Source organism: Gracilinanus agilis, chromosome 2 (genome assembly GCF_016433145.1).
Source record: "Gracilinanus agilis isolate LMUSP501 chromosome 2, AgileGrace, whole genome shotgun sequence".
NCBI lineage: Eukaryota > Metazoa > Chordata > Mammalia > Didelphimorphia > Didelphidae > Gracilinanus > Gracilinanus agilis.
Window position 1 is genome coordinate 649,596,975 of NC_058131.1, and position 25,077 is coordinate 649,622,051.

Here is a 25,077-nt window from a genome sequence, read left to right on the forward strand (position 1 = left end):
CCTTCTCTCTCTCTCTCTCTCTCTCTATCTCCTTCTCTCTCCTTTCACTCAGTCCCTCCTTAAGTTTTTGCTTCTGACAACTACCTTTCCTAATCTTCCCTTCCTTCTATCAGGACCACCCCTTCTCTTATTCCCTTCCTTTCCTACTTTCCCATAGGGTAAGACAGATTTCTATACCCAACTGAGAATACGTGCTATTCCCTTTTTTATCTAATTTCAATGAGAATAAGGTTTGAATGTTGTCCACCGATTCCCCTCATCTTTCCCTCCACTAGGCTTTTTTGTACCTCTTTTATGTGAGATAATTTACCCTATTCTACCTTTCTCTTCTCCCAATGCATTCCTCTTTATCAACCATTAATTTTATTTCTTTTAGATAGCATCCCATCATAGTCAACTCACACTCATGCTCTCTGTTTATTGCCTTCTAATTGCCCTAATAATGATGAAGTTCTTAGGAGTTACAAGGATCACCTTCCCATGTAAAAATGTAAATAGTTTAACCTTGTTCAATCCATTACGATTTTTCTTTCCTATTTACCTTTTTAATCTTTTTCTTGAGTCTGGTATAGAAAAGTCATGTTTTCTATTCAGCCTCAGTTGTTGTTGTTTTAATCAAGAATGCTTTAAAGTTCTTAATCTTATTAATTATCAATTTCTTCCCTTTAAGGATTACACTCAGTTTTTCTGGGTAGGTGATTCTTGGTTGTAACCCTAGTTCCTTTGTCCTTTGGAACATCATATTCCAAGACCTCTGATCCCTTAAAGTAGAACTGCTAAATTTTGTGTTATTCTGACTGTGGCTTCACTATATTTAAATAGTTTCTTTCTGGATACTTGCAATATTTTCCCCTTGACTTGTGAGTTTAGAATTTGGCTATGATATTCCTGGGATTTTTCATTTGGGAATGTCTTCTAGGTGGTGATTTATGAATTCTTGCCATGCCTATTTTCCTCTCTGGTTCTATAATGTCAGGGCAGATTTCCTTGATAATCTCTTGAAAGATCATATATAGGCTATAGTTCTGATCATGGTTTTCAGGTAGTCCAATAATTCTTAAGTTATCTCTTTGATTTATTTTCTAGGTCTATTGTTTTTTCCAAAGAATTATTTTGCCTTTTCTTCTACTTTTAAAATTCTTTGATTTTGTTTTATTATTCCTCTGATCTAAGCAATTCCTTTGGATAGATGGTTTTATAACTACTATCATTAAAAAGAGTCCTGTTTATCAAAGGTCAGCCATAATTGCCAATAGAATTCTCACAGATATCAAGATTCATTATCTTATCTAAACTGAACAATTCCGACTTTTCAAGTAGGCTACCACTGAAAAGTTTTATGACTCAATTTTAGGTATGGACTAATAACAATCAATAACATATCCTGACAGGTACTAAGATGGATGCTGCAGATGTGGGAAGAATCTGGAGCTATCTATGAGTTCAAAATATTTCTTGGTCAGTTAGGACCAACATTGATGTCAAAACTCTCTTTGATACTTCCTCTGCATTAGAAACTGTGGCAACCTCATGCAGAAGATAAGGCTATTTGTAACATATTAAAGAATAGTACTACCACAAGAGTTTGACTAATCTGGGCCTTACTCTGAAAAGCATGCTATATCAGTAGAAAATAATAATGTAGCACTGGGTCAAGCTTTCTAATTATACTGACTATATGTGATGACAGTGAACTCAATTAAAAACTGAACATTTTAAGAATACTATTTCTCTTAGGGAGGTCTTAACTATTTTTTGTGGCATGCACCCCTTTGGTAGTCTGGTTAAAACCCATGGATTATTCTAAGAGGAATATTTTAAATAATTGAAGGAGATGCTAATTCAATTAAAGAGTGGAGAAAATAAAGAAGTATTTTTTCCCTATTCAAACTCATGGATCCTCTGAAATCTATATATGGATCTCTGAGGGGTCCATGGGAAGTAGGTTAAGAACATCTGCCTCAGAGTAAAAACTCAACATGCCATTAGAACTCATTATATTTTCTTCCCAAATCTTCCCGTCTTTGGAACTTCTTCATTAATCTTGAGAATATTACCATTTTCCCAGTTATCCAGGTTCACAATCTAAGTGTTATACTTATCTCCTCACTTGTACCCACTCCTTATGTTTGTTGCCATGTTTTGTTGTTTCTACCTTCATAACTTCTCTTTCATATTTCCTCATCTCTTCACTCACAACAGCTACTAACCTGGTAGATGCCCACAACCCTTCACCCCTGGACCACTGCAATAGTCTGCTTGTTGCTCTACCTATCTCAAATTTCCTTCCACTCCAATCCATCTACCACTCAGTTGTCAAAGTGATCTTCCTGAAGGGCAGTTCTGATCATGCCACATCCCTTTCTCAGAAAAGTCCAGTACAGTTACTTCTTAGTTATAGTGTCAAACGTAAAATGATCTGCTTGCATTTAAAGTCCTTTAGGGGACAGCTATGCAGCACAGTAAATAAAGAGCCAGGCCTGGAGATGGAAGGTCCTGGGTTTGAATCATCAGGCACTTTCTACTTAGGTGACCCTGGGCAAGTCTCTTAACCCTCATTGCCTAGACCTTACGGCATTCTTCTGCCTTAGAACTGATATTTAGTATTAATTTTAAGGCAGACGGTAAGGGTTTAAAGAAGCAAATAAAGTTGTTTAGAAGCCATCTTCTTTCTCCTTCTCTGACTTTGATTTATTCCTTTCCATATACTCTATAATTCAGTGACACCAGCCTTCTTGATGTTCCTTGAACAAGATATACCATTTGGCAGTCTTCTGTGCCTTGAAATGTCTCTTTCTTTACTTCCATCTTCTATCTTCCTTCAAGACTCTGCTTATATCTCACCTTCTGTAAGAGACTTCTCCCAGTTTCTTTACTACAGTGCCTTTCCTTTGAAATCTCCCATTTACCTTGTCTATATCGTACATGTATAGAGCTGCCTATATCTTTTCCCTTTCTTTGGTATGTGAACTTCTAGAAGGTAAGCACTATGTTTTTGCCTTTCTTTGTACACCCAGCATGTAGCATAGTGCTTGGTACACAATAAGTGCTTAGTAAAAGCTTGTCAACTAATTGAGAAAGAGCAACAGAAACAGCAGAACAACAGATATATATGCCAGCAACAGGAAAGACAGACCTCCTCATTAGTAGTGGAGGCCCAGGGCCAGACTGAGGAGATATAAGGCACCAAGCCAGGCCCCTTGAACTTCTTCCCTCAAAGTGGTTTTATACACTAGTCCTTCAAAGAGGGACTTCCAAATCTTGAAAGAATAAAAATTTGGATCTTGCCCTTTGCTGGTATTATGAGTCAGGTAATGCCTAGATCCTTGGGGAGACGGGACCACTCTGCACAATCAAAGAACTGTTTTGACTATCTATAGTCTCAGGTACAAGTCCATTGTACCACTGTGCCATGTACATGTTGGGTTAAATAAAACTTGTCCTGATTTTGATTTTATTAGCCTGAATTCTTGGGCTACAGCTCAGGGTCCTCAATGATAAACTAACTAAAATCTGATGTTCTGAAAGGAAACTCTGGCTGGTTACATGAGACATGATGGAGAATGAGCCTCCTAAGACTGAATCTAGGCCACAATAGCCCAAAGCTTCAGTTCTGAACCATGAGTTTCAAATGAAAGAAATGATTCAAAGGAAAAAAAAGAATAAAAATAATCTAAGAGGTAGAGGGGAATCCTTACTGACTTGAGTCTGGTGAGTAGAAAAATGTAACACCTGCCAGTAGCTACATAGTATAATGGAGTCAGGAAGAGGTGAATTCAAATTTTGCTTTGGACACAATACTTCCTAGTTGTGTAACCTTGGGCAAGTCACTTAACATCTTTCAAATTGAATTTCCTCATCTGTAAGATAAGGATAACAATAGCACCTACCTCACAGAGTTGTTGGGAGTATCAATGAGATAATATCAAGTGCTTTACAAACCCTAAAAGGTGTTATGCAGAAGATGGCTATTATCAGAAAAGGAAGGAAAGAAGGACAACTCAACACTGCCAGCCAAATACTGTGCATGAGACTTCCTACAGAGGAGAGAATCAGACCTTGTTAGGAGGAATTAGCTTCTTGTTCTCTAAGGAAGGATTATATGGTTATATGGTTATCATCATGAAAGAGTTCATTCAGCAATGACCAGAGAGAGAAGGTTGTTGGTAACTACTTGGTTTGTGGTATAGAGATAGTTATTTACTGACATGATATAAATATTAGAGAAGTTTTATTGAGACATATATGGGAAAACTCCTAAGATCTCCCAAGCCTAACAACCAATACCAGCTATTGGTTATTGAGTCAGAAAAAAAACAGCACATCAGAAAACATTACTTGGGATTATGAACTCTAAAACAAGAAAGTGAAGAGTTTAGCAGAAGAGATATTTTTATTACTGTTGCCAAATGAAGTTGGGGCTTGAGAAGAAAAAGGCAGATTGTGGAAGTGAATATTTGTTTAAGATGTCTGAGAATGGGATTTGAATGTCTAAACCAGGGCTTAAAATATAAGTATTTTGCCAGGATGAAATGCATCTGTTGAGGACCAGTAAAAATATACCTGCCGGACTAAGAATCTAGTCAAGAATTCTTTAAACAATAAAAGGTCAGATGTAAAGGACAAAATGAAATGTAACAGCTAATCCAGAACGTTAAGTACAATAATGGAAAAAAATCACAGAATTAGAGGATCTTGAAGTTAGAAGAGACTCTAGACCTTATTTAGTCCAAGCTGCATGTAAAGAAGAATTCCCTCAAAAACAATGTGGTATAGTAGAAAAAGTAAGGCCTCTGGACTTAGGGAACTTAGGTTGGTGATCTTGGCAAGTCATTTAATCTCTGGAGGCTGAAGTTTCCTCAACTGTAAAATGAAAGAGTTGGACTCTGACCTTTCTATAATACATTAACAAAGAACCATATAGATTTTAAATGAAGACCTCCAGTGAGGGAGAACCCACTGTCTCTCATGGAAGCGCATTTCATTTTGGGACAGCTTTAACTGTTAGCAAGTTTTTCATTAATTCAAGTCTAAATCTGTCTCTTTTCAACTTCTACCTATTGCTCTTAGTTTTGCTGTCTGATGACAAACAGAACAAGACTATTATATTCTCTTTCTATTTCTGCTTCCCTCCATCTCTCTCAGTCTTTGCCTGCCCCCCTCCTTTCTTTTCTCTCAAATAATACTATTCCAAATACTGAAATAGATGGGTTGATCTGCTCATTAGATTCCAGTAAGATCATGTCTTTGACCACATTTGTGATTCAGAAGTGATGAAGAGAGGAAATATGAACAAGTAACCTAAGAAAACAGTAAGGCTATAAAGGACCTTGTTAATATTTTCCTATGTATAACCTATATTCAAGTAAGAATAGATTAGTTACCTAATTCCTAAACATGCCTTGCTTGCCCTTTCCAACCACCTCACTTGTGCTCATGTGGTTTCCTTTCTGAAATTTATAATCTCTACTTTTAAACTGACCCCAAGTAAACTCCTGAAAACACAATTATCCACTCTGGCTATGAGAATCTTACCTATTCTTCAAGCCAAGGCCCATCCCAACTGTCACCTCCTCTATACAGATCTTTCCTGATCCCTGTAGCCAGAAGTTATTCCTTTTCATCTGAATGTTCCAATCAGTAGCACTCTTATAGTACTTACTATACACATGCTTGTATTATAGTTATTTGAGTATGTGTTTGATCTTCTGAGGGCACGGACTATGTTTAATTAACCTAAATCAGTGGCTTACACATGATACAAGTTAAATAAACACTTACTGAATGAATAAATGGACAGAGAAACAAAAATTGGAACCAGTAACACTGGTGTCATTTATATAGCACCTCACATACATTATACCATCTTGTACCCAGAGCAATACTACTGGTATCAAATCAAATGAGATATCTATAAACTGCTTAATAAGCTTAATAAATTTTTGTTTTCTTCTTTCCCTATGAGTTAAGAACTGCAATTATTCAATAAAATTTCATAAACATTAAGTACTTAGTATATGTTATGACACTAGGGATTTGAAGACAATCAAAAAATAGTCCCTTCTCTTAAGGAATTTACAATTCTAGTGAGGAATTACACCACTTAAACATATGAGACAGTATGAAAGATACATAAATACAAAGTAATCTAGATGGAAAACTAACAACTGGGAGGAAAACAAAATTGTCCTTGTAGGAAGTACTATTGAAGGTGTGCTTAGCAAGGGGCAGGTGTTCCAAGAGCTAGAAACGAGGAGGGAGATTATTCTAGGTACAGGAGTGAACTTGAACCAAAGTGTGGCTATAGACAATAGGATGTCATACCCAGGCACAATATACAGTCTCATTAAGGCCCTTTAATATGAAAAAGTTTAGTGCTGAAAAGGGGCCCAAAAATGTACTTCTGTGCAAAGGAAAATATTTAAATGAACTGTTAAAGGATGTAGGTATTACTGTTATTATAGATGGATATTTCAGTAACTAAAATGAGTAGGAAAGGAATTTTAGTTTAATAAAATCTGCTAACAAGTTTCCTCAACCTTTCTGTATGTTATGGAGCCCACTGGCAGTCTAGTAGAGTCTATGTACTGGATAAAATATAATACTGGGGATTACAAAGAAAACCAATTATATTTGAAATACTATGATCAAAACATTACAAAATCAAGTTCATAGACTTCAGATTTAGAACTCATATGCTAGAATATATGTATGAAGAAAAACAGTTTTCAAGTGGGGTTTGAGCAGTTTGGGACAGAAAATAAATGGCAGCCTACACAGAAACACAGAGATTACCTTGTAAAATATATAAGGTGACTTGTTTGAATGTGAACAATTTGATTGTTTAAAGCAGAAGTCCTTAATCTGGGATTTGTGAATAGATTTCAGGGGGTACAATAATTTGGGTGGAAATAATAAGTCCTTCTTTTCACTAACTTCTAAATGAAATTTAACATTTTCTTTATTTAAAATATTAATCTGAACAAGGTTTCATAGGTTTCATCAGAATGCCAAAGGAGTCCATGATGTACACAAAAAGGTTAAGAACTACTAGTTTAAAGTGATGCATAACTTTTATTTATTACAAATGGAAAAATATGAACACAAAGAAATATAATTGGATGGAAGAAAGTGAAATTGAACACTTTATTGAAAATTAAGAGTTGCAGGTAATTATGGTCCTTTAGATATGTGCATATAACTGTTTTATGACTTAAAAGATTAAAACAACAACAAAAAAGTCTGAGATATCATTTAAAAAGTATTGCTGATTGCTTAAAAGGAAGTTTATGAGCTATACTTCTTAAGTAAAAGGTAGGTCCCTAAGACAGGAGATTAAGCTATTTAAAGACATATAAGATAAAAGACAAAAGTGAAGCAGAAAAATTAAACCCTCAAACAAAATGAGGCCAAATGCATTTTGTTGATGCTGTTTTCTAGCTTCTGATTGGCTTCCGGGAGGCTGCAGTTTCTGTTATTGCCCTCCAATGCCACCTAAAGTTTAAGGTAGATTTTCCAAGAATTGCATGGAATTCTTTTCGGTCCTTTCTCTTCTGAGAGGGAAAGCAGAATGAGGAAAGAGTGCCAAGGTTACTGCCCCTGAATAAGAAGAGGTGATGAGGCTGTTTTTGCCTTTCCCACGGAGTCAATCTGAACTCTTTTCTGTGAATTATATTGTAACTGCACAATACAGCATCTTGGTAAATGGAGAGCTGTTTAGATTTGATTGTACAGCTTATCTGATGAGCTTTGAAGTTTTCTAACTTGAAGAGAACTGCTTTTCTCACATGAACAGGTAACACTTTCTATACACCTTTTTAAAGGATCACTACAAATTGAAAGAAATTGCAAGTGCCATGCTACAGCATAGAAGAGAGATAGAGGTGACTAATTGAAGACTAATGAGAACCAAAAGATCAGCAGTTAAGAGAGAATGACATCAAAGCCTATAGTCCAAAGTTGTAAATGAGTTTTCTTCCCTCATATAGTTCCCTTCCAGTTTCCTGTAAATGTATATGAACTTCCTCCACAAGTAATGAGTATGTTGTTGCAGAAATGTCACTCAGGTGTGAATTGTAATATATTTTATTATCCATGTACTTAATATGAGTACCAGTAATATAATTGTTATTTCTTTTGTTAAGAAAATATTTTAACTTAAAAATAACATTACTGTGAATGGTGGCAGCTTTAATTGGAAATGCATTCGTTGGGCGTTCAAGGGCAAAACTAATGAGTAATGGAAGTTTATATCCTCTCAAAAGGGTTACCCTTAGTACCATGAAAAAATATTGAGTATTAACCATATGGTGATGTTCTCTCTCTGGGAATCTAGACTAGTGAAAGCAAGTTAGTGAGCAAGTCATTCCAGAGAATAGCTTCATATCATGTTAAGTGGAAGCATGAGTTGTGTTATACAGGGAACAGCAAGTAGATCAGTTTCACTGTGAGCATATAAGGAGGAGCAATTGGTAATCAATTAAAAAGAACAAGTTGAGGTTGGTTTGAGAGGATTTTAAGCGAGAAACAGAGAATTTGATATACTATCCTAGAGTCAACAAGAAATTACTAACACTTGTAGAGGGGAATGATATGGTCATACTTAATCTTTTGGAGTATCAATTTGAAAATAATCAGATTTGTTAAGGACTAGTTCAAGAAGCTATTGCAACAGTCCAGGAAGAGGTGATGTGATCTTGAATTAGTGTAACTCTGGTAGGAGTGGAAGGAAGAGTTTGAATATATGTTATGCTACAGAGGTAGAATCAACAAGATCTGGCAACTGATTGGATATGTGGGAAAAGTAGAGGATGGTTTTTATTATCTGCATTTAAAGTGAGGAAATTTAGGATCAGATAATTTAAGTACTTGTCCATGATCACACAGCTATGAAATTTCTGAGGCAGAATTTGAAGAAAGGTCTCCTGACTTGAAATCAAGTACTCTATGAAAGCTACCTCTCTGTCTGGTTGCTTAAAATTGGCAAGATAAGGTAATAAGGAACATAGCAGGAATGCTATGGTTTTTCCTTCCCATCACCTTATATCTGAAATTCAGATGTTACTCACAAGAATCCAGCAGCATAGGAATCAGACAGATTGTTTGTGCCTCCAGCTGAGGTGGTTACAACACCCTCAAGCCAAATCTTCTTCCCTGGGGTATATGTGTTTACCACCTGTTCATAAAACAAAAGCCAGGAAAATTATGAGAAAATGAAACCTTTTCTCCCTATTTGCCAGAGAAAACATATTACCCCTTAGCAATTAAAATTTTCCTATGTGCTCCTCTTAGATCTTAATTCTGGATTGAGTGTTCTTAAATGAGAAGTTCTACAAGCTGATAGTCTGTACACACGTAAGGAACTTTTCTATATACCTTTCAGAACTGGGCAGAAAGGGGGAGCACCATAGCTTAAAAAGTACCTACTGTGTGCCAAGCTAGGTGGTAAGGACAAAGAGAACTAAGAAAAAATTTCTCCCTTCACTAAACTTAATATCATTTATAGTGGGGCAGCTAGATAGTTCTATAGATGGAGAATCAGGCCTAGATAGACAAGAGGTTCAAATCTGGTATCAGATACTTCCTAACTTTTGAAGACATTGATGTTCTAAATGAAACTTGTTTCTTCTTTCCCTATTAGATGTTAGCACTGTATCAACTTATACCTCAAATAAAAAGGTACATTTCTGGGTTCCTCTGAATTTTTGTATTTGTACTTAAAAGTTCCTATTAGGTGCTTTTTCTTATCAGAAGTGTTAAAAAATTTAACTATTTGAAAAAAAAAGGTCAATTTTTTCCACACTCACCATCAAAAGCTAAGCTAAGCTATTCTTGGTTCTAAGTCTATCTCTTCTTGCTGGTATTCTGAATTTCAAGGTCTCTTTTTGTTTACAGTAGAAGCTGCTCAGTCTCCTGTGGTCCTGACCGTAGTTTCTTGGTACATAAATTGCTTCTTTCTGGATGCTAGTTTTATTTTTTATTTAACATGGGAATTGTAGATTTTGGCTATGACATTTCATTTTGCAGATTCTTTCTATCTTTACTTTTCCCTCTGTTTCTGGTTAGTTTTCATTCACAATTTTTGAAATACATTAACAAGGCTTTTTTTTTAATAATGGCTTTCAGGGGGGTCTAATAGTTCTTAAATGATCTCTCAGATCTATTTCCCAAGCCAATTATTTTTGATATCAAATATTTTACATTTTCTTTTAGTTACCCCTCCCCATATGTTTTAATTTTATTATAGTATACATTTCTTGTTTTTTCATGATGTCATTGATTTGTTAGATATTTTCTATTATTAGAGAATCCTTTTCTTGAATGGGAAGCTAAGTGGTACAATGAATAGGGTGTCAGCTTGGAGTCAGAAAAACCTAAGTTCAAATCTGGCCTCAGAAATTTATTAATTGTATAATCTTGAGAAAGTCACTTATCTCTTTTTGCCTCAGTTTCCTTGTCTATAAAATGAGATAGAGGAAATGGCAAACTACTCTAGTATCTTTGCCAAGATAACTCCAAAAGGGGTCTCAAAGAGTTGGACATGACTTAAATGACTGGACAACAACCTTTTCTTGAGTAAGGATTACCACTTTCTGTTATAATTTATTCATTTTCCTTCCACATTTTCCTCCAGAGCTTTTATCTCTTTCTGAATTCACTTCTAGCTATTCATGTAGTCCTTGAGAAAAATTCCTTTTCTTCTTCTACTGAATCTATGTTTGCCATTGTTAAAGAGTTTTACTACCTTCTCCTTTTGGGGAATATCGAGATCTAAAATAATTTTTTTATATTGGTTGAGGTCTTCATTGGTTTTCTCATAACCCAATCTTTAGTTCTTTAACTGGAGATTTGGGCCAGGTCCTGTTGCTTTGGCTTTTGGTGGGGTGCTCAACTCTGTTGTTCTCACCCTGAGTTACCTAGGCTTCTGCACCTCTTGGAGTTAATCCTTTCCCTTTTTTGGATGTTTGAGATGCAAAATAATAGACCTTCAGGGCAGCTGGGTAGCTTAGTGGAGTGAGAGTCAGGCCTAGAGACAGGAGGTCCTAGGTTCAAACCCGGCCTCAGCCACTTCCCAGCTGTGTGACCCTGGGCAAGTCACTTGACCCCCAATGCCCACCCTTACCAATCTTCCACCTATGAGACAATATACCGAAGTACAAGGGTTTAAAAAAAAATGTAAAAAAAAAATAATAGACCTTCAGAAGGGCATTCTATAGAGAATTAGGAGAGTAGCAGAAATTTTGAAGCCCTGGGTTGTCCTGGCTCCTGGTGGCTTCTAAGGCTCTGCTATGATTTTCCAGATTTTCCAATTACTATATGTTTCACTGGGGAGCTCTCCATTCTTTCTTCCACTAGATACAGAGTCGTGCAGGCTATAAGTGTTTTTGGCCGTCTGTAGTAATGTTGGGAGGGTGCTCTTTTGACTACCAAATCTGGCTTTGTTGTTAGCTTTCTTTCCAGTATATTGTACATGGGAGCCTTTTTTTTTAGTATGTTGTCCATGGGCTTCTGGTGGACTTTTTGTGCAAATCTTTAGTAGAAATAGCTACTTGCTATAGTTTTTATTGGATTTCTTCATCTTCATTATTTAATTCCGTGCAAATTTCAAGTTTTTGTCAAAAAGATGAGTGGGAACTGAGCAGGTTTTTTCCCATTCTTAATACCATCTTGGCTGGAAATCCAAAATAATCTTTTTTATTCCTTTTTATTTAACTGCATGTTCTAAAGCAAGTATGAACTCATATGAAGCAATAGCTTTATATCCTCATCAAGAAGGCATCATGGATATACAGATGGAAGGACTCCAAGAGAACTCTAATTCAATATCCTCATTTTATGTTATAGCTCAATTAAAATGGCTGATCAATAAGTATTTATTAAAACTCTGGGAAGATGGTGGCTTAGATGGAGCAAAACTTCAGACCTCCATACCCTTCCACACTGAGATAAAAAACAAAGTGCTTTGAGGGGAAAGAAAACCAAATATAACAACAGGACCAAGCTTGAGGATCCTACTGCTGGACAGCTCAAGAGGTAGGACAAGAAAAAGCCCTGAATTCTTGAACTGTTGGGTTTGAGGGTAAGGAAGGGGAATCCTGGGGCCCCTCTCCCACGTGCTGTGCTGAGTCTCCAGCAGCTCCTGGAATCTCTGGAAAGGCAAATGCACATCTGGAGAGAGAGCCTTGCTGGTACCAGGCTCAGGGCATTGAACACAGACACAGGGAGGTGGCTAGAGGAGAAAAGCAGAGAGGCAATCTAGAGACAGTGAAAACTCTCCATCTCCCCTCATCCCTCCCCACTTCCCTTGAGGTTTTAGCCTCAGGGCACATCAGGCTCTACAGATCAACCCCACACTGGCTTAATCCCATCAATAAGATAGATAAGAAGTCTTCAGAGGGTAGGGAAACCCCAACACCCCTACTCCATTGACTGCAGAGAAAGTAGCCACAAACTTCTGTTGCTGGCTAGGGAAGATCTTACATCAAAGCTCATTAAAACCACCTTCTTAACCTAATCTACCAGCAAAGCAGAGAAGATACAGGAAGGAAAGAAGGAAAAAATATGAGTAAACAACAGAAAAAGAAAAAAGAAATTATGACTGACAGCTTCTTTGCAGGAAGTGAATAAAAAGCAAATGAAATAGAAGATCAAGGAACTCCAAGCAAAACCAAAGAAACTCCAGCAAATTGGACACAGGCTTTGGAAGATCTCAAAATTCAATTAACTCAAAAACTTAAAATTCAATTAATTCAAGAATTCAAAAAACAAACAAGAGATCTGAAGACAATTGAAAAAAGGAAATACATGAACTAAAACAAGAAAATAGTGTCTTGAAAGCCAAAATTGACCAGCTTGAAAACAAAGCAAAGAAGGTGAAAGATGACCTACAAAGAAAATCAGACCAGAAGGAGAAGGATGACCAAAGAGCCAGGGATGAAATTCAGTCTTTAAAAATTAGAATTCAGCAGCTAGAAACAAATGACTTCACAAGGCAACAAGAGTCTATAAAACAAAATCAAAAGAATGAAAAATTTGAGGAAAAGATGAAACACCTCATTGGCAGAGCCTCCGATCTGGAAAACAGATCTTGGAAAGAGAGTTTAAGAATTATTGGTCTACTGGAACATCATGACAAAAGAAAAAACCTGGACATCATCCTACAGGAAATTATCCAAGAAAACTGCTCCAATATTCTTGAACAAGAGGAAATAGTGGAAATTGAAAGAATCCACAGATTACCTCCTACATTTAATCCACAACTGACAATTCCCAGGAATATTATAGCCAAATTCAAAAAGTACCATACCAAGGGAAAAAATATTACAAGCTGCTAAGAAGAAGTCATTCAGATACCAGGGAACCACAGTAAGGATAACACAGGATCTGGCTGCATCTACACTGAAGGACTGGAAGGCATGGAATATAATATTCTAGAAAGCAAGAGAACTGGGTCTACAACCAAGAATCAACTATCCAGCAAAACTGATTATATTCTTTCAGGGGAAAGTATAGGCATTTAATAAAAATTGAAGACATCCAAGCATTCATGAAGAAAAAACCAGACTTAAACAGAGAATTTGCTGCCCTAACAAAGAACTCAAGAGAATCATGAAAAGGTAATTAAGAAAGGAGAAAAAAACAAAAAAAACATAACCTTTTCTTTAAGGGACCCAATAAGTTCAAATGATTTGTATCCCTATAAGAATAGATGATATTGGTAATTCTTAAAAATTGTTATTATCCTAAGGGTAGCTAGAAGAAGTATACTTAGAGGGAACAGTGACAAACTGTATAGGATGAAATGTCAAGATATATATATATATATATATATATATACATATATATATATATATATAACTAGAGGTAAAAAAGAAGATAATATTAAGAGAAATGGGAAAAAAGACAAAATGGAGTAAATTTATATTCTATAAAAAAGCGTGTGGGGGAAAGAGGGGAGAAGACCAATACATTGGAGGAGTAAAGAGGTTGGAGAGAGGAATAACTTAATTCTTAAATGCATTGAAATTAACTTAAAGTGGGAAGAAAAATCAGATCCATTAGGGAAGAGAATTGATTCGCATCCTATAGAGAAGTAGAAGTGGGGAGGGAAGCAATACTAGGGAGGGAGAGAGCAGGGGGGGTAGCTTAAAAAGACCCTAAAATAATAAGAGGGGAATAAGAAGGGAGGAGGGAAAAAGGAAGTACAAAAAGGGAGGGAACTAGGGGAACTGATTAAAAACAAAATACTGATATAGAAGAAAACAGTGAAAGAAGAAAGGACAGGACAAGGAGAGGGAATCAAAATGTTGGGGAATACACACTTGATAATTATAACTCTGAATATGATTGGGATGAACTTGCCCATAAAACGGAAGCAAATACCAGAGTGGATTAGAAACCAAAATCCTTCCATATGGAGTCTACAAGAAATACACATGAGGCAGGTAGACATATATAAAGTAAAAATAAAAGGCTGGAGCAAAATCTATTGGGCTTTAACTGAGAGAAAGAAAGCAGGAGTTGCAATCATGGTATCTGACAAAGCCAAAGTAAAAATAGATCTGGTTAAAAGAGATAGGGAAGGTAATTACATCTTTATCAAAGGCAGTATAGACAATGAAGAAATAGCAATACTCAACATGTATGCACCAAATGGTATAGCATCTAATTTTTTTAAACCCTTACCTTCTTTCTTGGAGTCAATACTGTGTATTGGCTCAAAGGCAGAAGAGTGGTAAGGGCTATGCAATGGGGGTCAAGTGACTTGCCCAGGGTCACATGGCTGGGAAGTGTCTGAGGCCAGATTTGAACTTAGGACCTCCCATCTCTAGGCCTGGTTCTCAATCCACTGAGCTACCCAGCTGCCCCCTAGCATCTAAATTTCTAAAGTAGAAATTGGCAGAGCTCAAGGAGGAAATAGATAATAAAACAATACTAGTAGGAGACCTGAACCTTCACCTATCAATCAAGATAAATCAAACCAAAAAAATAAATAAGAAAGAGATAAGAGAGGTGAATGAAATCCTGGAAAAATTAGAGTTAATAGATAGATATGTGGATAAAAATAAATAGGGACAAAAAGGAATACACCTTCTTTTCAGCTGGACATGGTACATTCACAAAGATTGACCATGTACTAGGGCATAAAAACATGGCAAACAAATGCAAAAGAGCAGAAATAGTAAATATGACCTTTTCAGATCATAATGCAATAAAATAATAATTAGTAAGGGTACATGGATAGGCAAATCAAAAATTAATTGGAAGCTAAATAATATGATTCTCCAAAATTAAAGAACAAATCATAGACACAATTGACAATTTCATAGAAGAAAATGACAATAATGAGACATCCTACCAAAATTTGAGGGATGTATCCAAAGTAGTACTCAGGAGGAAATTTATATCTTTGAGAGCATATATTAACAAATTAGGGAGGGCAAAGATCAATGAATTGGGCATACAAATTAAAAAAAAACAGAAAGCAAACAAATTAAAAATCCCCAGATGAAAACTAAATTAGAGATCATAAAAATTAAAGGAGAAATTAATAAAATCAAAAGTAAAAGAACTATTGAATTAATAAATAAGACTAGAAGCTGGTACTTTGAAAAAACAAATGAAATTGACAAAGTACTGGTGAGTCTAATAAAAAAAGGAAAGAAGAAAACCAAATTAACAGTATCAAAGATGAAAAGGGAGACCTCACCTCTAATGAAGAGGAAATTAAGGCATCATTAATAGTAATCTAGGTGATATGGATAAATATTTGCAAAAATATAAATTGACTAGATTAATAGCAGAAGAAATAGAATACTTAAATAATCCCATATCAGAAAAAGAAATTGAACAAACCATCAAGGAACTCCCTAAGAAAAAATACCCAGGACTAGATGGATTCACAAGTGAATTCTATCAAACATTCAAAGAACAACTAATCCCAATACTATACAAATTATTTGACGCAATAAGCAAAGGAGTTCTACCAAATTCTTTTTATGACACAAATATGACAAAAACTGATCCCAAAGCCAGGCAGATACAAAACATAGAAAGAAAACTATAGACCAATCTCCTTAATGAAGATAGAAAATCTTAAGTAGAATACTAGCAAAAAAATTCCAGCAAGTGATCAAAGGGTTATACATTATGATCAGGTAGGATTTATACCATGAATGCAAGAATGGCTCAATATTAGGAAAACTATCCACATAATTGACCATTTCAACAAGCTAACAAACAAAAATCACATGATTTTCTCAATAGATGCTGAAAAGGCCTTTTACAGTCTATTGAAAACACTAGAAAGTATAGGAATAGAAGGACCTTTCCTAAAAATAATAAACAGTATATACCTAAAACCATTGACAAGCATCATCTGCAATGGGGACAAATTAGAAGCATTGCCAATAAGATCAGGCATGAAACAAGGATGCCCATTATCACCTCTATTATTTAACATTGTTCTAGAAACTCTAGCAGTAGCAATTAGAGAAGAAAAAGAAATTGAAGGTATTAAAATAGGTAATGAGGACACCAAGCTATCACTCTTTACAGATGATATGATGGTCTACTTAAAAAATCCTAAAGAATCAACTAAAAAGCTGATGGAAATAATTAAAAACTTTAGCAAAGTTGCAGGATACAAAATAAATGCACATAAATCATCTGCAATTCTATATATTTTCAACACTTCTCAGCAGCAAGAGGTAGAAAGAGGAATACCATTTAAAATCACAATATAAAATACTTAGGAATCTATCTAGCAAGACAAACACAGAAATTATATGAACATAACTACTAACCACTTTCCAAACAATTAAAACTAGATTTAAACATTTGGAAAAACATTGAGTGCTCATGGATAGGATGAGCTAACATAATAAAAATGACCATTCTACCTAAATTAATTCACTTATTTAGTGTCATACCTATCAAACTACCAAGAAACTTTTTTACTGAATTAGAAAAAAACTATAACAAAGTTCATTTGGAAGAAAAAAAGATCAAGAATATCAAGGGAAATAATTTAAAAAAAGTGAAGGAAGGTGGCCTAGCAGTACCAGATACTAAACTATACTATAAAGCAGCGGTCATCAAAACAATATGGTACTGGCTAAGAGACAGAAGGGAGGATCAATGGAATAGACTTGGGGTAAGTGACATCAGCAAGACAGTCTATGATAAGCCCAAAGAGCCCAACTTTTGGGACAAAAATCCACTATTTGACAAAAACTGCTGGGAAAATTGGAAAACAATATGGGAAAGATTGGGCCTAGATCAACATCTCACACCCTATACCAAGAGAAATTCAGAGTGGGTGAATGACTTGAATGTAAAGAAGGAAACTATAAATAAGTTAAGTGAACACAGAATAGTATACTTGTCAGATCTTTGGGAAAAGAAAATTTTAAAACCAAGCAAGAGTTAGAAAAAAATTACAAAATGTAAAATAAATATTTTTGATTACGTTAAATTAAAAAGTTTTCATACAAACAAAACCAATGCAACCAAAATTAGAAGGGAATCAACAAATTGGGGAAAAATATTTATAACAAAAACTCTGACAATGCTCTAATTACTAAAATATATAAGGAGTTAAATCAATTGTACAAAAAAATCAAACCATTCCCCAATTGACAAATAGGCAAGGGACATGAACAGGCAATTTTCAGATAAAGAAATCAAAACTATCAATAAACACATAAGAAAGTGTTCTAAATCTCTTGTTATTAGAGAAATGCAAATCAAAACAACTCTGAGGTACCACCTCACACCTAGCAGATTGGCTAACATGACAGCAAAGGAATGTGCTGAATGTTGGAAGGGATGTAGCAAAATTGGAATACTGATGCATTGCTGGTGGAGCTGTGAATTGATCCAACCATTCTGGATGGCAATTTGGAACTATGCACAAAGGGCTTTAAAAGACTGCCTGCCCTTTGATCCAGCCATACCATTGCTGGGCTTATACCCCAAAGAGTTCATAAGGAAAAAGACTTGTACAAAAATATTTATAGCCGTACTCTCTGTAATGGCAAAAAACTGGAAAATGAGGGTATGCCCTTCATTTGGGGAATGGCTGAACAAATTGTGGTATCTGCTGGTGATGGAATACTATTGTGAGGAATAATAAACTGGAGGAATTCCATGTGAACTGGAATGACCTCCAGGAATTGATGCAGAGTGAAAGGAGTAGAGCCAGAAGAACATTGTACACAGAGACTGATACACTGTGGTAAAATCTAATGTAATGGACTTCTGTACTGGCAGCAATGCAATGACCTGGGACAATTCTGAGAGATTTATGGAAAAGAACGCTACCCACATTCAGAGGAAGAACTGCAGGAATGGAAACACAGAAGTAAAACAACTGCTTGAACACATGGGTTGATTCGGACATGGTTGGGGATGTAGACACTAAATGACCACACCAATGCAACTATCAATAATATGTAAATAAGTCTTGACTGATCACACATGCTAAAACCAGTGGAAATATGCATTGGATATGGTGGAGGGGAGGTAAGGGGAAAGTAAAAATAGGAATCATGTAACCATGGAAAATTTTTCTAAAAAAATAAAATGATAAAAAAAAAAGGAATACTATTGTGCTCAAAGGAGAAATAAACTAGAGGAATTCCATGTGAACTGGAAGAACCTCTAGGAAATAACACAGAGTGAAAGGAGCAGAGCCAGGAGAACATTGTACACAGAGACTGATACACTGTGGTAAAATTGAATGTAATGGATTCCTGTACTTGCAGCAATGCAATGATCTGGGACAATTCTAACGGATTTATTAAAGAGAACGCTACCCACATTCAGAGGAGGAACTATTGCAGTAGAAAAACAGAAGAAAAACAACTGCTTGAACACATGGGTTTATGCGAATATGAATTGGGATGTAGACTCTAAAAGACCACCCCAGTGCAATTATCAATAATATGGAAATAGGTCTTGATTGAGGACACATGTAAAAACCAGTGGAAATGTGTGTTGGCTAGGGGGTGTGTGGAGGGGAGAGTGGGTAGGTGGAGGGGAGAGTAAGAACATGAATCATGTAAACATGGAAAAATTTTCTAAAAATAAAAATTTTTAAAAAGTATTTATTAAGTATCTATGTGCTAGACACTATGCCAGGAAGTAGAGATACAAAGACATAAATGAAAGTCTATGCCTTCTGATATGTCATACACTTAAAGAGCCATAATGACTTGCCCAAGACCACAAAAAAGTGGCAGATTTGGGATTCAAATTTATAAAATAATCCATGTGTGAAACAAACATATGGTTCTTTGTTAATCTGGGGGTCTCTGGGTAAGATTGGACAGGCCTGGGCCTGAAGACAATGCTTCAGAGTATTTCTCTGGGTAGGGACTAAGGGATCTGGTTATCACAATGATATATGCTTCTGACTTGGATCTAGTTAGGGTCTGGTAATCATGGATCCTGGTGGCTAAGGTTCTGATCCAAAACAGAAAGATGCCTTGTGGCTGAGGCTTGATAGTATACAGAGGTTCATCACTTTAGCTTTAATCTCAGTGATTCTGAATTAGTCCAGGATACATACTCCAGAATATTGGAGGGCAGTCAGTATTAGTCTAGGGTGTAGATTCCCATCCTATTTCAGTGTGGCTCCAATCTGTGTCAGGTCAGGGTTACAGTTATATAAAGTATGCTAAACAACTGGCTTCTAATCCCTGAGCCTGACTTAGAAAATGGATGATCTTGCCCTAAGGGTGAAGATTTGTGTCATTTCTACAATTTCTCATAAACAGAAGAAAAGATTATAGCAGAAGTTCATATAATTTCCTTCCCTAAAGAGCTTCTAAAATTGAATGGAAACAAGGATAATATTCTTGGTGATTTCTACTTGTCTTCTACAAAGGAAAACGAGAGGGATTAGACTTGTAATTTTATTAATAGAGGGAACTCCCAGATAAAGAAACTCCCTCTTCTAAAGCATGCTAGTCCTTTTAGCAAGGTATAGTAGAAAGTTGGCTTGGAGCTAGGAAGACCTGTGTTTAAGACCAGCCTCTGACATACACTGCTTGTGTGACCAAAGGCAAGTCACCTGACCTCTTAGCATTCTAGGGATCTCTCTAACACTATAAATACAAAAAAGCATTAAATAAAAATTAAATTGACTTTAGTTCCAGGTTTAAAAAAATCATGTTTTTATACTCTTGGTTCTTAAATCCCTACCTAATACAATTGGAACTTCCATTTCTTTTTCTCTTATTCCCTTCTTAAATCTTTAAAATCTGACTTCTGATCAATCTCATAATTCACACTACTCTCTCCAAAGTTAATAAACCTATATTTAAAACAAAATGAGTTTTATTAATGTCATTTTTAATAACAACATAATTTCCTCTGACAAGATTTGACAACGGCCTGAATATAGGGTTCTGGTAGGCCAGTGAGGAGTTGAGGATAAAACACTGGTAGGGAGCAGTGATGGTGAACCTTTTAGATACCAAGTGCCCAAACTGCAATCCTCACATTGCATGTGAGCCGTACCCTTACCTCAGACAAGGGAGGGAGGAAGAGCTCCCATTGGGCTGCTGGGTAGAGTGGCGTGAAGTGAGAAATGTCCTCAGGCAGGTGGAGAGAGGGAGGGGAGCAGCCCCTCCTGGCACACATGCCATAGGTTCACCACTACAGGTGACTGGGTGGACAAAGGTGCCCTTGACAGTAATATGGAAGTTCAGAAAAGGAGGGGGTTTGGGGGAAAGAAAATGAGTTCACTGTGGCACTATACAACAAAAATTGTATCAGGAGTGTCATATCTCAGAATGAGTTTAGACTCCTAAAGAAAACTAATGACAATAAAATGTTCTTTTTTTTTTTTTTGCTATTTTAGAAGAAAGAGCAGGTTCAATGAAAGGATAGGATGGGGTGATGATTCACAGTGATTAGGACAATGATAACTGACAATAGAGAAGAAGACAGAACTCCTTGATTATCATTTTATCTCTTTTCTCTGGGAAGAAGGACCTTTGGATAGGAAAGGACAGAACAAAAATAGCTTATAGGACACAGTAAGAGAATACCTAGTTGGTTTTTAATGAATTCATATCACTTGGCCCAGCTAAACCAGATCCTCTGGTCCTGAAAAAATTAGTAGACATGATTACTAAAAACCTATCAGAAAGATCATGGATAAGAGAAAATATACTGTAGGTCTGGAGAAGGACAGATGTCCTGATTTTCAAAGAAAAGAAGAAAATAGCATGTACAATCATTGGCTAGTGATTTTAATTTCCTAGAAACAATTTAGAAAATATTATGAAAGAGATACTTTGATGAACACCTTTAAAAAAGAATGGAAACAACAATCATGAAGAGCCAGAATGGCTTCACATGGAACAAATTAAGCCAGTCTTATCTTGTTTTCTTTTTTTTTTGATAGGATTACCAAATTGGCATATATCAAAGAAATTCTATAAGTATTGCTTACCTAGACTTTAGCAAAGCATTTGATAAAATAGTTGATGCTAATTTTATAGAAAAGATGTAGAGGGCAGGCTAAATAATTAGATGAATTCTGAATGTAAAGAAAAGTAGTTGACTCAGTAGGTAGAGAGCTGGTCTTGAGGTCTGGAAGACCTAAGTTAAAAACTTGCCTAAAGTACTTAACAATTATATGACTCTGGGAAAGCCACTTAATTGCTTTCTGCCTCAGTTACCTTATCTGTACAGAGGAGATAACAACAGAACCTCTCTTCCAGGATTGTGGTGAGGATAAAATAAGATAAAGTACTCTGCAAAGCTTAAAGATTTATATAATGCTAGCTATTAAAAGACCAGAATCAAAGAGAAGCCATTAATAGTTTGATGTCAGTTTGGAAGTATGTCTATAATAGAATGTCCAATTTGTGCTAGCATCTATGGGGTTTAATATTATATGACTGACTTGGATAAGGCTATAAATACTATGACTGTCAAATTCTCAGATGGCAAAAAAGTAGGCAGAAAGCAAATACATTGGTGAAATACTAAGTTTTATATTATGGTAAAAAAATCAACTTCATAAGCATGAGATGGGGTGATACGATTAGACAAGAGTTTGTCTAAAAAAGATCTGTGAGTCTTAGTGGATTGCAAGTTTAACAAATCAATACTAAAACAGAGCCAAAATACCTATTGCTAACTTCAATTCCTTTAAGTAAGGTATAACTTCTAAGAATAAGGTGTTCTAACCCTAACCAAATGATAACATCTGGAGTAGTATGTTCATTTTGGGGCACTACAGTTTAAGCTGGAAAGTGTTCTAGGAAATAGAATCAGAATAGTGAAAATCCTTGAAACTATGTCTTACCAGATTAGGTGAAGGATTTGTGATTGTGTATGTTTAGAGAAGAGAAGGCTTAGGACAGGTCTTGAGAACAATCTTAAAATATCTGAACTGTAAGCAAAAAAAAAAAGGTTTTTTTATCTTATCATTGAACGCTTTTCTTCCATATAATTTCTTTTTATTAGCACCAAAAACTAGGAATACTAGGGTTAAGTTAAAAAGAAGCAAATTTAGGCTTGAATCAGGAAAAACTTCTTAACCCTTAGACCTCTTGATGTTCAATGAGCTGTCTCTTAGGGTGGGGACTCCCTACACTTATTTCACTGAAGAGCTTCAGTAAAGATAAGATCATCATTTGTTAGCCAAACTACAGAAGAAATTCTTTGTGGAAGGCCAATCTGAGAAATAGGCTCGTGGATAGGGCCTGTTATCTGGATTCCCTTCATGATCAATCCAGGCTGAGGCAGCCTTTGTGGTTGGTCCTGGTAACCTGAGCCCTGAAAAGCTGGGGTACCCGCAGGTTGCTTAATCCAAGAAAACTGACCCTTCCCGGAGGTTCATTTTATAATTGGAAGTCATTGAGAGAAATAGAATCTGTAATAGGTATTTAATCTGGATCCCATTATAAAATCATAAGAGGTAATGCTGTATGTGTGATTTCCTCTGCACTGCATGTCAGGACGCAGACAGAATGGGTTTATCTAAGATAAAAATCTTGACTCCTCTTTTGACTCCTTTTATGATCCACACGTTTCTTATTGGAAAGCATTAAGTTCTTAGCAAAACAGCAGTTGAGGAGTTAACAACTTTTCCTAAGAGAAAAGAGCAGAAATCAGGAGAAGCTGGCCTGGCCCTGTAACCTCTTCCTAGACAGCTAAGGTCAAAGTAGGCAGTCAGCCTCCCTTCATATTCAGCCAGGCACTTTCCACCCCACACTCCACAAAATCTCAAAGGCTCATTCTTTAATGTATCTTTCAAAATATGGAAGCTTTTTACTAACATAACTTTTAGATAAAGTGAGGCTCATTTCTGGCCTTGGACATTATCTCGTATGGCATAATCTTTATGAGAAAATTCTTTGTAAAACTATATACCAATGGTGAGGTAATTCTGTGCCTGCGCAGCCGCAAACTCCTGTGTGCCTTGTGTGAAAGGGTTTTTTTTTTTTTTTTGACCCTTACCTTCTGTCTTGGAGCCAATACTGTGTAAGGGTAGGCAATGGGGGTCAAGTGACTTGCCCAGGGTCACACAGCTAGGAAGTTTCTGAGGTCAGATTTGGAAAGGGTTTTTTTGAATACTGTATATAATAAGATCTCAAACTCATTGCTGGTCAGATGGAGCAGCCATGAGCTGACAGACAGACGGTCTCCAGAATCTTTCTTTCTCACTTAAACCATCTTTTATCAGATTCCTGGAGCTGTTGGATAGCTTTCAACAATTCTTATTCAGATATGAGTTAGACTAGATGACTCTTAAAGTTCCCTCCATGATTTTGTGAAATGAAATATGTGTAATGATTTATCATTACTAATAATATTTAAGTCCTAATAAAAAAAGTTAGTGAGGCTCTCTGCTAGTTGAGATGCCAGGAGAGGACTATTTCACATTTTTATCAGGAATTTACATGTAGTCATAAATAGAATGCATATAAAATTTGCAGATAACACAATACTAGGATGAAGAGCTGAAATGTTGGAAGATGAACTCAGGATCTAAAAAGAACCTAGCAGGATAGAACATTAGTGTGAATCTAATAAGATAAAATATCAGAAAAGGACAGGCCTAGAGGCAAGAGGTCCTGGGTTTGAATCTGGCCTCAGACACTTCCCAGCTGTGGGACCCAGGGAAAGTCACTTGACCCCCCTTTACCCAGCTCTTCCCACTCTTCTGCCTTAGAACCAATACACAGTATTCATTCTAAGATGGAAGGTAAAGGTTTAAAAAACCCAACTAATTCAGAACCTTTAAGAGGAAAGATACTACATAAATTCATTGTATCCCAAGTTATTAGTGTTCTGATAATAGGAGATTTAGCAGGTACATCTACCAATTACCTACATCCTGGAGAACCAGATCTTTATGACATTGTAAGAAAATCTGCTTAGATTTTTCCATTGTAATTAATCTGTCTTCATCTTAAAATTTTCCATAAGGCTAAAACCAACCAGATTATGTTCCTGTCCTAAAGATGAGAAAAAAGTGAAAGATCAAGCTAAATGAAAGTCTCCTAAATTCTTAGTTCTTTAACAGGTAAAATGAGCTGCCAGCTTAACAAATGATTCTCTTACATCCCTATTAACCTCATTTACCTAAGTCATTGTTCCATGTAAGTAATCAAATAGAAAATGCTCAACTATTGACTTTTTAAAATTTGTCTTTAAAAAGGTCTTTTGCAAAGCAAAACTATGTAATTATTATAGAAACTGAATATTAAAGAGAAATCAAGTTTAAAAATAACTAGATAGACTTCTGATCTCACGAGTATAAGGAACTCCTGAGTGTGTGCCCCAGCCACATGGAATCTAAAAAGTGTGTGCAATTCCAGGTGCCAAGTTTTAGGAAGTATATTGATAAAATCTGGAGAGTATCTACTGGAGGATGAAGGCAATGAAGTCATGCATATAAGGCTCACTTTGAAGAAACCAGGAATGTTTAGTCTGGAGAAGAAAGCACATCACTATCTTCATGTATCTGGAAGGATTATACCTATTCTGTTTAGCCCTAGATCTTGAGACTAGAAGCAATGAATGAAAGTTGCAAAGTGGTAGATTTTC

The 25,077-nt window shown here is 36.0% G+C and overlaps 1 protein-coding gene across 3 annotated transcripts in view; it reads right to left on the bottom strand.

The window, feature by feature from the left end:
* Positions 1–25,077, bottom strand: part of HPSE2 (heparanase 2 (inactive)) — a 695,104-nt gene that overhangs the window by 169,999 nt on the left and 500,028 nt on the right. For all 3 annotated transcript variants that reach the window (XM_044665757.1, XM_044665756.1, XM_044665755.1), the window contains one exon: positions 9,069–9,175. In XM_044665757.1, coding sequence (XP_044521692.1) covers positions 9,069–9,175 — 107 coding nt within the window. The remainder of the gene's footprint in view (positions 1–9,068; positions 9,176–25,077) is intronic.